The sequence below is a fragment of the Convolutriloba macropyga genome, chromosome 1 (assembly GCF_964194025.1).
Source record: "Convolutriloba macropyga chromosome 1, txConMacr16.3, whole genome shotgun sequence".
NCBI classification, from domain to species: Eukaryota; Metazoa; Xenacoelomorpha; order Acoela; family Convolutidae; genus Convolutriloba; species Convolutriloba macropyga.
In genome coordinates this window covers 42,544,594-42,558,129 of record NC_134468.1, presented here as the reverse complement: position 1 = coordinate 42,558,129, position 13,536 = coordinate 42,544,594, and the positions used below count along the sequence as shown (strand labels likewise).

At 34.8% G+C, this 13,536-nt stretch overlaps 2 protein-coding genes across 2 annotated transcripts in view; both read left to right on the top strand.

Moving 5' to 3' along the window:
• Nucleotides 1-13,536, top strand: part of LOC142339268 (NADH-ubiquinone oxidoreductase 75 kDa subunit, mitochondrial-like) — a 494,345-nt gene that overhangs the window by 267,765 nt on the left and 213,044 nt on the right. The window lies entirely within an intron of this gene.
• Nucleotides 5,264-11,781, top strand: LOC142339167 (TPR repeat-containing protein DDB_G0287407-like). Its single transcript, XM_075388965.1, has 2 exons — nucleotides 5,264-7,860; nucleotides 11,060-11,781. Exons 1-2 carry the CDS (start codon nucleotides 5,904-5,906, stop codon nucleotides 11,731-11,733), a joined length of 2,631 nt encoding a protein of 876 aa, XP_075245080.1. The 5' UTR covers nucleotides 5,264-5,903; the 3' UTR covers nucleotides 11,734-11,781.

Sequence of the window (13,536 nt, the reverse complement as noted above, 5' to 3'; positions counted from 1 at the left end):
CCTTTGTTAATACATTGAAAATGTAACAATATTGCGGAAAATAGCTACATTAGCAAGACAGGCAACGTTGAAGGGAATTGCGCAACCCGTGTTCGCAAAAGTGTCCAAATTTTAACCGCAAAATAAAAGTACAAGCTATATATCCTATTTTTCGCGCATTTTGTGTCACGAATCTGCTCCATTTAGGTATCGCTTTTTCGCACGCAACGTAACTCGATTTCGCACTACAATCCGAAATTAAACCTAAATTAATGCGGGTTGTTGAGCATTAAAGTGAATATTAAAGCTTTAGTACTACTACTAGTACTTATTACTACTTTTTTACTACTTATCAAAAGGTTCCTACCCGGTCCATTGAATCTACAACAGTCCCACAATGACAAACAAAGCCTTTTTTGGGCGAGGGACTTTTCGGAAAAAATCAGTTTTTGTGGCACTGGGACGTACTACATAATATTTTTGACAAAGTAGACTCAACCAAGGAAAATAGATTTGGCCAGAAAAATAGATTCGGCCAGTCCCACATTGACAAACAAAGCCTTTTTTGAGCGAGGATTTTTTTTTGAGAAATATCATTTTTTGTGGCATTGGGACGTACATATGTTTCAAATAAAATGTACACTTTTGCCGCAAGAGCAACACTTTAAGCACTTTTTCAACAGCCGCATACAATGCATACAACAATTAATCAAAGACCTATCATATAACTAATATCTCATTTACGATTCTTATATAGAAGATTGAGGGAAGCAACTTAATTGCCAGTTTGAAAAGCTTTTGAAAAATTTGCTTGGAAACATATTTGCGAAAAAATTCTTTGACTATTTAACTGAGATCTTATTTGACGCACTAACGTCAAAAGAATTGCTCTGAAACTATTTATTTGCAGTCTGATTTCGTCGGGCTCAGGAAGTTGACTGAAAGGGTGGTAGGGCAAAGCCTGAGGGGGAAAATTTTTACTAGGAGGTCTAAATAACGTCATTGGATGTTATTATATACCACCTTTAAGATTTAAGCATAGAAAATGACACCAATTTGGGTACATTTTTCTTTTGACGTTTAGTATCAAAGTGTCGCCAAATCAGTTGAGTTCAGCTGCCTGAAATCGTCAAGTTCAGTACAAGCAAAATGCAAGGAGTCGAGAGGATAAAAGTCTTTCCAAAAATCAAAAGTGTAAAACAATATCTTTGCATAAAAGGACACACGTCTGGAATATTTGCTTAAAGAGAGTAATTGATAACACTTTCTCAGCTTTTGAGGATGAAAGAACGCAAAAAATACCAATTGATTTTTGGTAGTAATTGGAACAGCATTAATAAAACTCATTTGGCAATCTGGTCAATAAAAGGAAACAATTTCATTAATCTGGGTGAATAATATGGGCGTTAGGCAACATTTTGAACAACCATAACTGACAGAAAGCAACAACACATTTAGCATTAAATATTCCCACAAAATCAATGCAAAAATAAATAATTTCTCACAAAAACTGTCAAAAAATTTGCCTCACTAAAAAAATATTTTAAAATTAAATTGTTAGTCTTGATACATCTAAACATAAAACAAAATACTTCCAATTATTTAATATTGCATTAACTTGGCAGATTTTTGTTAAACCAAATTTTCTACAGATTCCTCAAACCTAACACCAATGTATCTGAAACTAATATATTTCAGCAAAAAAGCCAGTTTTAATATAAAATGTACATGCAATAAACAGTTGATCTCAGTTGAATTGGCTTTCAGAATCTAATGACATGCAATTCAATCACCGCAATCACATTACTCAGATCTGACAGATCATCAATAAAACTCAATGAAGCCTTGTCAAGTGATGCCATGAAGCAATTTAAGGACACTGTGTCAGAAACTTTTCACCAAAAATTTGATCCAATTTTTATTACCAAAATAGTAGTTGAAATGGGTTTACAGAACCATTAAAGCAACAGAAAAGGGTCACAAGCTAACACATTTCGCTACGGGCAGCCAAACGTAGTTGCGATAGATATTTTCCCAAAAAAACTTAGTTTTTTTTACGAATTTTTCAAAATCAACATTTCCGGCTGTTTAGGCATATCAGAACACTCCATATTCTTGATAGTTACAAAATATAGCCTACAAATATGAACAATTTAAAGAAAAAAATAAGTTTCGAAACTTGTAAAATTAGAAGACGTTTTTGAAGGAAGAATGTTCGACAACTCTTGTTTTCCAGGACTGGCTATAGTAAAAACTAGTGTACTTTTCAGATTTAGATACATGTACTAGTGGTAACTAACAGGTTCTGACTGCCAGAGAACCAAAAAATTTCAAATAAGTGAAATATTTTTAAAAAAAGAGGCTGAGATTCTTGAGGCACAGTATACCAATGTATTCTGACCACCAAATCTAGAAAAAAACTATCCAATTTTTACTTAGAAATTGGTCATTAAAATGGACCTACAGAATCACTAAAGCAACAGAAAACGGAAAGAAGCTAACACTATTTGCTACGGACAGCCAAAAAAAGTTTGAAAAGAATTTTTCCCGAAAAAAAGAGTTAAATTTTCACAAATTTTCTGAAATCTACCTTCCTGGCTGTTTGAGCACATCAACGCAATCTATACACTTGGTAGTAACGAATCAAAGCATGAAAACTTTTTAAAAAGGGATTAAGAGCGAGGTTTTGAAGCTTGTGAAATCGGAAGACGTTTCCGATGGAAGAATTTTTGAGAACGAAAGACAATTCCTGTCTTCCAGGAAACAATATAATAAAAATTGAGCAACCGAAGAAAAAAAAACAAAACTGTTATTAAAAAGCTCGAATAAACTAACTAAGCCCATTGCAAACTAATTTTGTTGTTCAATGAGTTAAAAACAGAAAAAGAATAATTTTGACTTTTTATCTGTAAGATCACTCAATATTTATTGATCCTGAGTTTGCCAAGCAATATGGATATGCAAGCCCTTTTTTGAGCGTGGGAATTTTTGGAAAAAACGGCTTTTCGAAAAAAGAACGGCAAATTCGAAAAGCCGATGGCTCAGCTTTTCGAATTTGTCTTTAAAATTGTTCGTACTTAAATTGCTTTAAAGCTTTAAAAGCTTCAATTCAATCTCTAATAAAAAAGCTTTTTAGAGAGTATTAAATCAATTTTGCATGCTCAAAGTTCGCGCTTTTAATTAGGCTCAATTGAGGATTAGAGATACTTTTAATGCAAATAATAGGTACCTAAAATGAGCGGAAACGTGCTACAAGACTTGTCACCTATTTTACAATTTTCAAGTTCTTTTATTTCAAAAATGGCGTAACCCCTTTCCGAAAAATATGATGCAAAGGATATCTCCTAATTTCGTTCATTTTATGTATCTAATTTTCGGCGGAAATTTTACTATGGCGGAAATTTTGGGGTATACCTCTGCGGTTTAATGTAGTCTATGTTTCGAAACTTTAGATTGATTCTTAAACTTTTGCTTTATTCCCGACAATCGGAAACTGTCATTAGGTATTTTTTAAAGCTAAGACGGAAACCGGTACCCAGATAAAAATTGTTTTGTTATAAATGTTTGAAAGCCTAAATTTTAGGTGTCAAATTTTCTTCAAGTGGAAGGAAAATTCTGCTAAGTGACAGGCGCGTTAAAAAACACAGATCATTATCTGCAAATTCAGACTCTTACTTTGAATTTTTTGATAGAAAGTGCCACCTGACTGAAATTATTAATCCCACGCGTTAAATAGCAACCAAAAAGATGAACCTCCTCCTCCACAAGTTTCAAAGTTACCACCTCTCAATAACTTTGTTTTTGCCAAAAGCAACACTAACTGGAAAGCTAAATTTATAGAGGTACGTACACCAGATGACGACCTAGCTTGAAGAACACTTTCTTGCTATGAATCAACAGCAGTTCGAACTTGAAAAAAAAATAAACATAGCATTTATAAGAAGTTTTAAATTATTACCTTTAGGTTCATTGGGGACGTGATGGCGTTTTTAATTTTCAAAATGCATTTCAACCCTTGTATCATTTCTGAAAGATGAGTTCTTTGCTTAAAGTGTAGAATAGATTTTCAAAATAAAATTCTATGATATCAGGTTTGCCAGTAAATTTGACTTCAAGTCAGATCTTCACAGCAGTTCAAGAACCTACCTATCACGGATTTTCTTTATACATTGCCTAAAAATAACTTAAAAATGCATTGCTTCGAGGATGTCATTAAAAATGAACATGGGGCACAAACAATCAGCAGTTTTCAGAATTATTTGAATATATTGCGCTCCATTGGGTGAGTTTTTTGTAGTTGAGGCATATTTCTGTGAGGTGAGAAATCCATACAGATGTCAATGCAGCCCATAGATGTGACCATGCTTTTGGAGGTCAGGTCAGAAATGTCCCCATTTTGTACAAACATTTCGTTTAGTACGATACCTAGAAACATTAGAGAAGGAAATGCAAATGGAAATGTAGAAGGAAAAATTTTGGGCACGAGCAAGAAAAAGAACGCATTTAATACAAACATTTAAAATTTCAAAATTTTCTTGATATAACATCTCTATTATCTAATTTGCGTTGGAAAGCTGTAGATCCATTCATTTTCAATTTTCTGATATTGATTTATCTAATTAATATTTTCCTTAGTTCTTCTCAAATTAAAAAACGCTAAATTAAGAAAGCAATTGATATTTATAGAAATTGTAAAGTTCGTTAAAGCCGATCGTGGTTATTGTACAAATATCCTCATTTCTTTTTATGATCAACAATTTATCCCCATGGATGATATTTTATTAATTGGAGAACAACTACAGAAAATATTAACTCGACACAACCACGTCAATTATTATTTTCATACTTAAAAATTGGTTCACTTTATCCACGCGATAAATCGAAAAAAAATGAACATGATAAAGCTGGTCGCAAGTTGCCCCAACTTTTCAACATTGGCATTTGTTTTAAATGTATTTTAAGTTTTCATTGAGTGAGTATCAGAGCAAATATTCAGAGCTACAACGCAAAACAAAATGTCGTATTAAAAAAAATCAAGTTCATTTTGATAGAAATGAACTTGATTTCAGTTGCTGAAAGGTAGAGTTTTTTCCTCACCCAATGTAAAGATCTCTGCTGGATTCATTCGGCTATTTTTTCTATTGTTCTTTTGAATTTCACTTAAGTTCACAATTTTGTGTCTATCAAAAAATTGTGGTGGAGCTTATAGTTTGGTAATACAAGCGAGAAAATCAATTGTTCGAAGCGCCGTAAGCGGTCTTCGCAACGCTAATCTTCGTAACGCGCTTTCATACACAAAGAGCATAAAACGTAGCGTTGATATTATACGTTAAACCATTTGTATTTTTGTGTTATTATCTTTTTACGTGATATTGTAAAAGCATCACAGTAAATGTGCATAAACACCTGGCTTTAATTTTCTGTTTACATCTGTCAGCTCTACCATACGAATTACACGTGAAATAACTGCACTAGCCTGTCGAGCTGTTTAAGTGCGGTCTATGATCAGATTTACCTTCGGGCGTGTCATTATATACATTTCAACATAACTATAATTCAGCCAGTTTAAAGATTGGGAAACAAGAAACGGAACCACTTGAACTGATAATTTCATTTCTATGGTTTCTTACTGTTTCATAATAAGTGGACTCTCAAACCTATATATTTTCATACAGTTCACAATAGTTGCAATTAATTCTCAATCTTAATTACTTTTAATTTATTTCGCTATGTCATGATCTGTAAGCTATTTAGTTTTGGACACTTTCAAGTTCAGATAACATACAAACTTATGTTCTTTCGTCTAGTAATCACTGACACTAATGTTCATTTAATTAAAGATTGACATTATAGCAACGCCATTTTCGTCATCAACTGTTGAATTGTGAAACGTTGAACGTGAACATTTATTACAATTTCCATATATGGGTGGTGCAATAGTATCAGTTCAAAAGACTAACATCACAGAAAACAAATCACAATCCAATCTCAAAACCACCAACTGCGTCGTCTCGGACAGCAATAAAGAACGCATTCACGATCAAACGATGTCGTCTCGACGTCGTGGTAGGGATCTTAGCAAGGATCCATTATGGCAAGAAATTGAAGCTCAAAAATCAAACTACTCAATTGAACGTTTCAAAACTGACCGGAGTCAAAAATCAATGCGAATAGCGAGGTTCTTTATATCGTCAACATTCCGGGATTTTACATTCGAGCGCGAATTCCTTGTCAAGCACGTTTTGACAGAGCTTGAAGACATTTGTCAAAGTTTAAAAGTTGTGTTTTACGACTGCGATCTGAGATGGGGTATTCCTCGGGATTTCGGAGATAGCAACACAATAAGCGTCTGCTTAGACACAATCGAACAGTGCAATTTTGAAACAGAAGGCGAACCATTTTTCATACTTTTTATTGGATCTCGCTACGGGTGGATTCCAGACATATCTGACGTCACAAAATTTAGCCCACATTTTGGGTCGCAATACAATTGGGTTTCAGGTGCCAGTATTACCCATATGGAAATTGTGAAAGGAGCTTTGTTGAGATATAATCCAAATGCTCTGATTTTTGTGCGCAATGAAGAAATTACTGACAATATTCCTTTAAATTTGCGGCCCGATTTCGAGGAGGCGGGTTCTGATGGACGACAAAAATTAGAAAACTTGAAGTGCTCACTCTACCAAAGCTACCCAGACAGCCAAATTGTGGAATATTTGCCTAACGCTGTATTTGATGTAAATTCTCAGAAATTCAGAATAGAAAACTTTTCGACCATTCAGTCAAAAGTGATTCAATTTTTCTCCGAAAGAGTGCAGGACACTTTTCCTCCGCAAAAAGTCACTCATGATCTGGAAAAACTAGAACATGTTAAAATGTTAGCCTCTGGTTTTCTTGGACACGAACAAGAATTGAAAGACGTCGACAGTTTCCTGACAGCTAATAGAAATGTGTTTCCGATGCTGGACACAGACCAATCAGAAAGCAGTTTAAACGATATATCTGCAAACCAGAAAATATCAACGTCTTCCAACATCCTGTTAGTAACAGGTGACATTGGAATAGGAAAAACAACATTTATGGCCAAAGTGGTTGAAAAATTATCACACAAATCTGACAAATGTTTGTTGATTTATCATTTTGTGGGCCCTTATCCTGAATCGCAATCTCAAAGGGCATTTTTGAGAACTCTCGTGGAAACACTTGACGAATTTTTGAACCCAATTTCAAACAAAGACAAGGAACTGACAGAGCATGATGAGCACGAAGAACAACTGTTGAAGAAATTTGAGACTTTGCTTTCCAAAATGGGAGAAAGCTCGAAATCGTTAGTCCTTATCGTTGATTCTATCGACCTAATGGACAAAGCAGAACAGCGCACTCAAACTTTCCTCGGTTGGATTTCAAGATCATTCCACAATTCGCCCAAAACGAAACTCATTATCTCCTGCCCTCTGGGAAATAACTTCATTTTTGCCAGATTGCGTCATCTTGACGTCACAGTACTTAAACTGGGGGGCCTTGAGCGTGAAAAGTCTCAAAAAATGGTTGAAAACTTTTTGGGAAATTACCAGAAACGTTTAGATGAGCACCAATATGAAATATTGTTGGAAAAGAAAAACGTTAGATATCCCTTATGGTTGGAAATGGCTTGTCGAGAATTGATTACACATGGTGTTTTTGAAACACTCAATGAAAAAATCGAAGCTTTGGCGGATGACGTATTTGAATTGGGCAAGAATGTTCTAGAACGTATTTTGAGTGAAGACGACACAAAATTGGTATCTCGAGCATGTGGATACTTGTTGTGTACCAGCAATGGTTTGAGTGAGACAGACACTCGGCTTTTAATGGGAGACTATGTGTCGAAGAATCCATTAAGTAAGTAGCATTGATATTAGGGCCAAGCAAGTGAATAGACATATGTACAGACTACGGGACGGTGAAGTCACCGAGAAAATTTGGCATTAATGGAGAACCGCGTAGCAGTTCAATATGCAAGTCGAAATCTGTCGCTGTATTTAGGAAAATCTGGCATTGTTGGTAGAATCTTGCACTGCAGAGATCTGACCAATTAAAACTTGCACTTTCGTGTTTCAAGAACTAGTTCTTTTTTATCTTCAAAATTGAAAGCCCCCTCACTTTTATGTATACCAGAAAAGTCCTCTGAGAAATAAAACTGCTACAATATACATTCATTTCAGCAACATTCGTTTTTCGAACCTCGTTCATGCCCGTTTTAAACATTTTTATAGCGTATTTAGACCTAAGTCGACAAATCACTGCTTACCTTTTAAATCTTACGATCATTTTTTCAACATCGTTCAGCAAATCCTTGTAATTTCGGTAACCTAATTTCGGTTTCCTGCTGTTTTATAAACCTAGTCATGGTAACCAAGTTAATTATTAATTCAAAACTCATTTTCTTGTGCTTTAAAAATTTCGGCAACTACTTCGGAAACACTTGCGTTAAGCAAGAAACAATTTGCGTAGAAGACTTTACAAAAGACGATTATTCGAACACGGGCCGAGGTGCCAATGCTAAAAAACGCAAAATTATTTAAAATTAGCGGTTAATGCGTTGCATTTATGTACGATCTACGCTTGAACGTAATTCTTACACAATTTTGCGTTGATTTTATTGTTGATCTTACATAACTTTGCGTTAAATTTAGTGTAGATCTTACATAATTTTGCGTTAAATTTAGTGTAGACAGCTTAGAAGACAACATAGAAAGAAAGGTGGTGACTTTCACTAATAATACCAAGTCAAAAAAGAACACTAAATGCAAACATCCGAAATCAAAGTTAAAAAATACAAAATTTATAGTTAAAGTTAAAAATCCGAAAAGTATCAACTGAAAACAAACGTACGGTTTTTTACTGCTACACGGGCCTGTTATTGCTGCAATAGCCAATAGTACCTGTAGTAAGAAATACTAATTTTCAAAACCAAATTATAAAAAATGGTTAAGTCACGGAAAGCTTTAAACCAGAAACTAAAATCAATCGATAAGGTGTCATTAGAAAACCTAAAACACCTATACTACTGGAACTAAATGATTAGGCAACGAAAATTTCATCAAGTCAGGAAATAACTCAAAAACTCACTTATATTTTTGCAAGCAATTATTTTCAAAGTTTTCAAACAAAAATATATCATGGATCAACTCAATGCACAGGTTAATGCCCTATTAAAACGTAACTGAGAGCATTCAGTACTGGCGTTACTGAGACAACTAACAGAACAGCAATTAACTGTAAAACCTGAAAACAAATGAAACCCTGTACAGAAAGACACCTATGATACATTCTGTTGGCTACCAAGAGAATATCACTGAAAACAAAATCCAAATTGCTACACATGGAGTCATTTTTGCTTAAAACAGAAAATATTTTCAAACACACATCTCACTTATCTCTTTAAAACAATCTAAAGAAAGTTTAACGCTCTTAGCCACTCGCAATTTTATTCTCTTTACTGACAGCACAACTAAGCTTACTAATTGAAATTGGTCTTACATCTATAATTTAAAAAAAGGAACGAACAGACTATGGAAAAGAGACAGCATATGAGCACAATCCCAGAAATGATCTTGAGTTTTAATTTAAAAACCGTATTAAGCCAAAAAAGCTTTACTGCTCATTAAAGGGATCACTCAATTGCAATTATGCATTGCTAGTATACATGGATCAACTTTGGTAGCTTTTCTGAAAAAAAGATGAGATACCTTTTCTAAAAATTTTGTCGAACACGAAACTCTCCCTCCACTTAAGCAGCAATTTGAAAAAAATTCACGCTTCAAAACTTTTTGTTATTGCTTTTTCTACACCTTCGTTACTCTAACTCTTGCCCCAATTCTCTTTCTTGTTGTAAAAAGACAAAAAAAAGTAAAAAGTTAACAGATAACAAGAAAAAGAGACAGAACATCAATTAACTGTAAAACTTGAAAACACTATGATGTTTTGAAAATAAGTACTGATAAAGTCTTGAAAGCTGCCCAACGAGGGTTTTCAACAACCGAAACCCTGCAAAATAAGACAACTGTGATACATTTTGTTGGCAACCATGAGAATACCCATGAAAATAAAAGCCGAATTGCTCACATGATTTTTGCTAAAATCTTTTCAAACACCCATTTCACTTACCTCTTTAAAACAATCTAAATAAAGTTTAACGCTCTTAGCCACTCGCATTTTTGCTGTAATTACTGACAGCGCGATTAAGTTCACTAATCAAATTTGATCTTACATTTATATTTTTTAAAAATGGTTTGAACAGATCATTGAAAAGAGACAGCACATCAGCACGATCCCAGAAATAATCTTGAGTTATATTAAAAAAACACATTTTTCAGTAAAAAAAAACGCTTTACTGCTCATTGAAGGGTTCATGCAATTGTAATTATGCATTGCTAGAATACATGCATCAACTTTAGTAGCATTCCTGAAAGTGATGAGATACCCTTTCTTGAAACTTTTTCAAACACGAAACTCTCACTCAACTTAAGCAGCATTTTGAGAATAACTCGGGCTTCAAATTTTTTTTGCCCTTGCCTTTTCTACGCCTTTGCTACTGCAATCAATTGTCCCAATTTTCTTTTTCATTGTAAAGAGTCGAAAGAAAGTCGAAAAAAGTGTTAACAGATAAGAACACCCCATAACAATCCAAATCTTTTGGATTGTACAAAATACCAATGATTCGCTTCACTAATAATAGCGCTTCACGGCTATGGTGGATTAAACTATATCTTTTACTACTCAAGAGCTAATCAATTTAACAATAAGGAAGTATTCCTTCTTTTGCTTCTAAAGATCAACTTCGCTTTTCTTCGGGCAAAAAAGTGACGTTTTGCGGTCGGAACATTGTGCGAACGCATTCGATCAGCCTTGTTTGCTTTCTGTTTTTCAGCCTATTTAAATACAGCTGGCATAATCATAATAAAAAGAGCGGTAATCGACTGGGTAAGAGTACATCTTTTCTTTTGTCTATTCAGAAAACCGCGTGGGATGAAAAAAATACCGCTAGACCTTCTTTCGCAGCGAAAAGACTTCCTGTACCACGAAATTTTTATTTTAGATGCCAAAAATTGGAGTCTAGTGGTACGAAGTCTACGGCCCTTCATTTTACCAATCAAAAGAGGGTCAGAAATCATCTACACTATAAAACACGACTGTGTGAGGACGGCAATCGAGCAGCTTCTTAGTGAGGAGGATTGTCAGCAGTACAGATCAGACATTATCAAATATTTCCGGGATTTCAAAATCAGTCTGACTAATTCATTCGATCGTACAATTCAAACCGAGATCCCATTCCAGCTGAACAAGCTAGGAAGAACAACCGAGATTGTATCCTTTTTCAAAACACACAAAATTGGAGTCAAATCTCATTTTTACGAAAAGTCACAGTGGTTTAAGTATTTGAGGTGCAAAAACTTGTGTTACAATAGCACCGTAGGCGATAGTCGACTCTTCATTTGCCTTTGGTGTAAGAATTCTTTCAAAGGAATGGGCCAAGTGGCAAGGCCTAATGTGGAATGTTGTGTACTATGTTCGGGACCAACTTTTGCAAGAATGTCGTCTGCTAGTGAAGAAGCATCTATGTGTTTTCGACACAAGGGGTCCACTGGGCCCAACTGGATAACATGCTTCGTGTGCAATCGATTAATTCCTCCAAATTCAGAGAAAACTCCGCTCCGGACATGCATGCTATGTAAGGCAATGTCAAACCAGTGCTGCTATCTGCCAAAATAAAATTCTTAAGTAATGATCAGAAATTCAAAATTTCATTTTTTAAACTAGCTCACCTTCCTCCAAAAATCTCCAAAACAAGACAATAAAGATAGTCAACTGCATTTCAGCGCAGACAATTCGCATAAAGAGAAGGATATTGAATTGCACGAACTGATGAATTTAAATTTCTATTGCGGAGAAAACTGGCAAGTTTACAAAGATAGCAGGCAGATCGCCAGAAAATAGCCGCAATAGCTTCGTAGATCTGCAGTCTCAAAAAACAGTAAAAAAAAAAAGACAGACCAAAACAATAGTCTTTTCATTGAAGGCTGAGATGTTATATTTTGCTTAAGAATCTGTATAGGTTATTGATGCCTCTATCAGGCTCTTAAATAACTTTCATTTAGAGTGACACATTCACTTGACCATATCTCTTTGAATTAGAGAAAATAAAAGTCAATTTCAAAGTGAGGAAATCATTTTTGAGAGTGAGGTAAGTCACGTGTGACCAAAAATTTAATCACGTGAATGAACAAAAAAATCCACTCCACTAGGAGCGAAAAATGACGTCACACGCGTGTTTCAGTTGAAAATGCATGAACGAATGAACAAAAAGTGGTTGTGACGTCATATGGTTGTAACAAAAATCTTGTCGACGAAATAAAAAACATAGCAGGACAAGTCCTGACGTACAATTCAATGACTTTTTATTGACTAAATAAAAAAAAAACTAGACTTAGAACGGACTAGGAATGAATTGGGAAAACCATTTCTAAAAAAATCAGGAAAAAAACAAAAAAAAAAACAGAAAATCAATGTCAAAATGCCAATAGCGAGAACAAAAACCCACTAGCGAGAAATGTAAATTTGATTCTAACAAAAAACTAGGCCCAGAATGAACTATGAATGGATTGGGAAGACCGTTTAGAAAAAAAATCCGATCCAAAAAATTGAAAATAGTAAAAACCAAAGTGAAATTGCCACATGTGAACAAAAAACCACTATCGAGAAAGCGAATTTTTGTTCAAAAGCGTTTTCTAACTCTAATTAAAATTAGAGCGAAAAAAATAGCACGCTGCAAAACCACTCGCTTTTTCGCTCCATTCCTGGCTTGACCAAAATCACTACTCCAATTTGACTTCAAAAATCATGAAAATGTGCAAACAGATCTTAACACAGCGCCCCAATACAATTCAAATTCTTTGAATTGTAAAAACCAAAAGAAGGCCAATAATAGCCCCAGCTATTGCTGTGCGGCTGTTAAACAGAAACATAACCTGTTGATGACAATGGATTACTAAGCTGCATTGCATCATAAGTGCACTCAATATAGTCAGTTGCATACAAAAGAGTGGATTCATTGTCGCTGGATCGTAGGTAATTCATAGAAGTAAAATTCCATCAAAGATTCATGGAAATTTCATAGAAGCGCAACATTTCATCGACTGATCTGTTTAAATTCATAGAAATGTTTTCTGTTGGCTGAAAATTTACACGCGTTTTTGTTGCTGTAACAAACAGAGCCTTTGCGACATCTAAAAAACGCGAGCTGAAGTACGATGTCCTCCGGCACGTCAACATCAGATGAGGGGATGGAGTCCACGTATGGTAAATGTGTTCAGAATGTCATTAAAGGCAGGAAATACATATACGGATGCGCAAGCAGGGGCAAGAGGTCATAAAAAGTTTACTGTTTAGTTTGCATGATTATAGGGTGTCGTGGAAGCCCAGTAGTAGGTTGGAGAAAATTGAGTAACTATTGAAAGGGTTTTATTAAATCATAGCTTAGCTACCGAATCAAATCGTTGTTACTATCACGTGAGT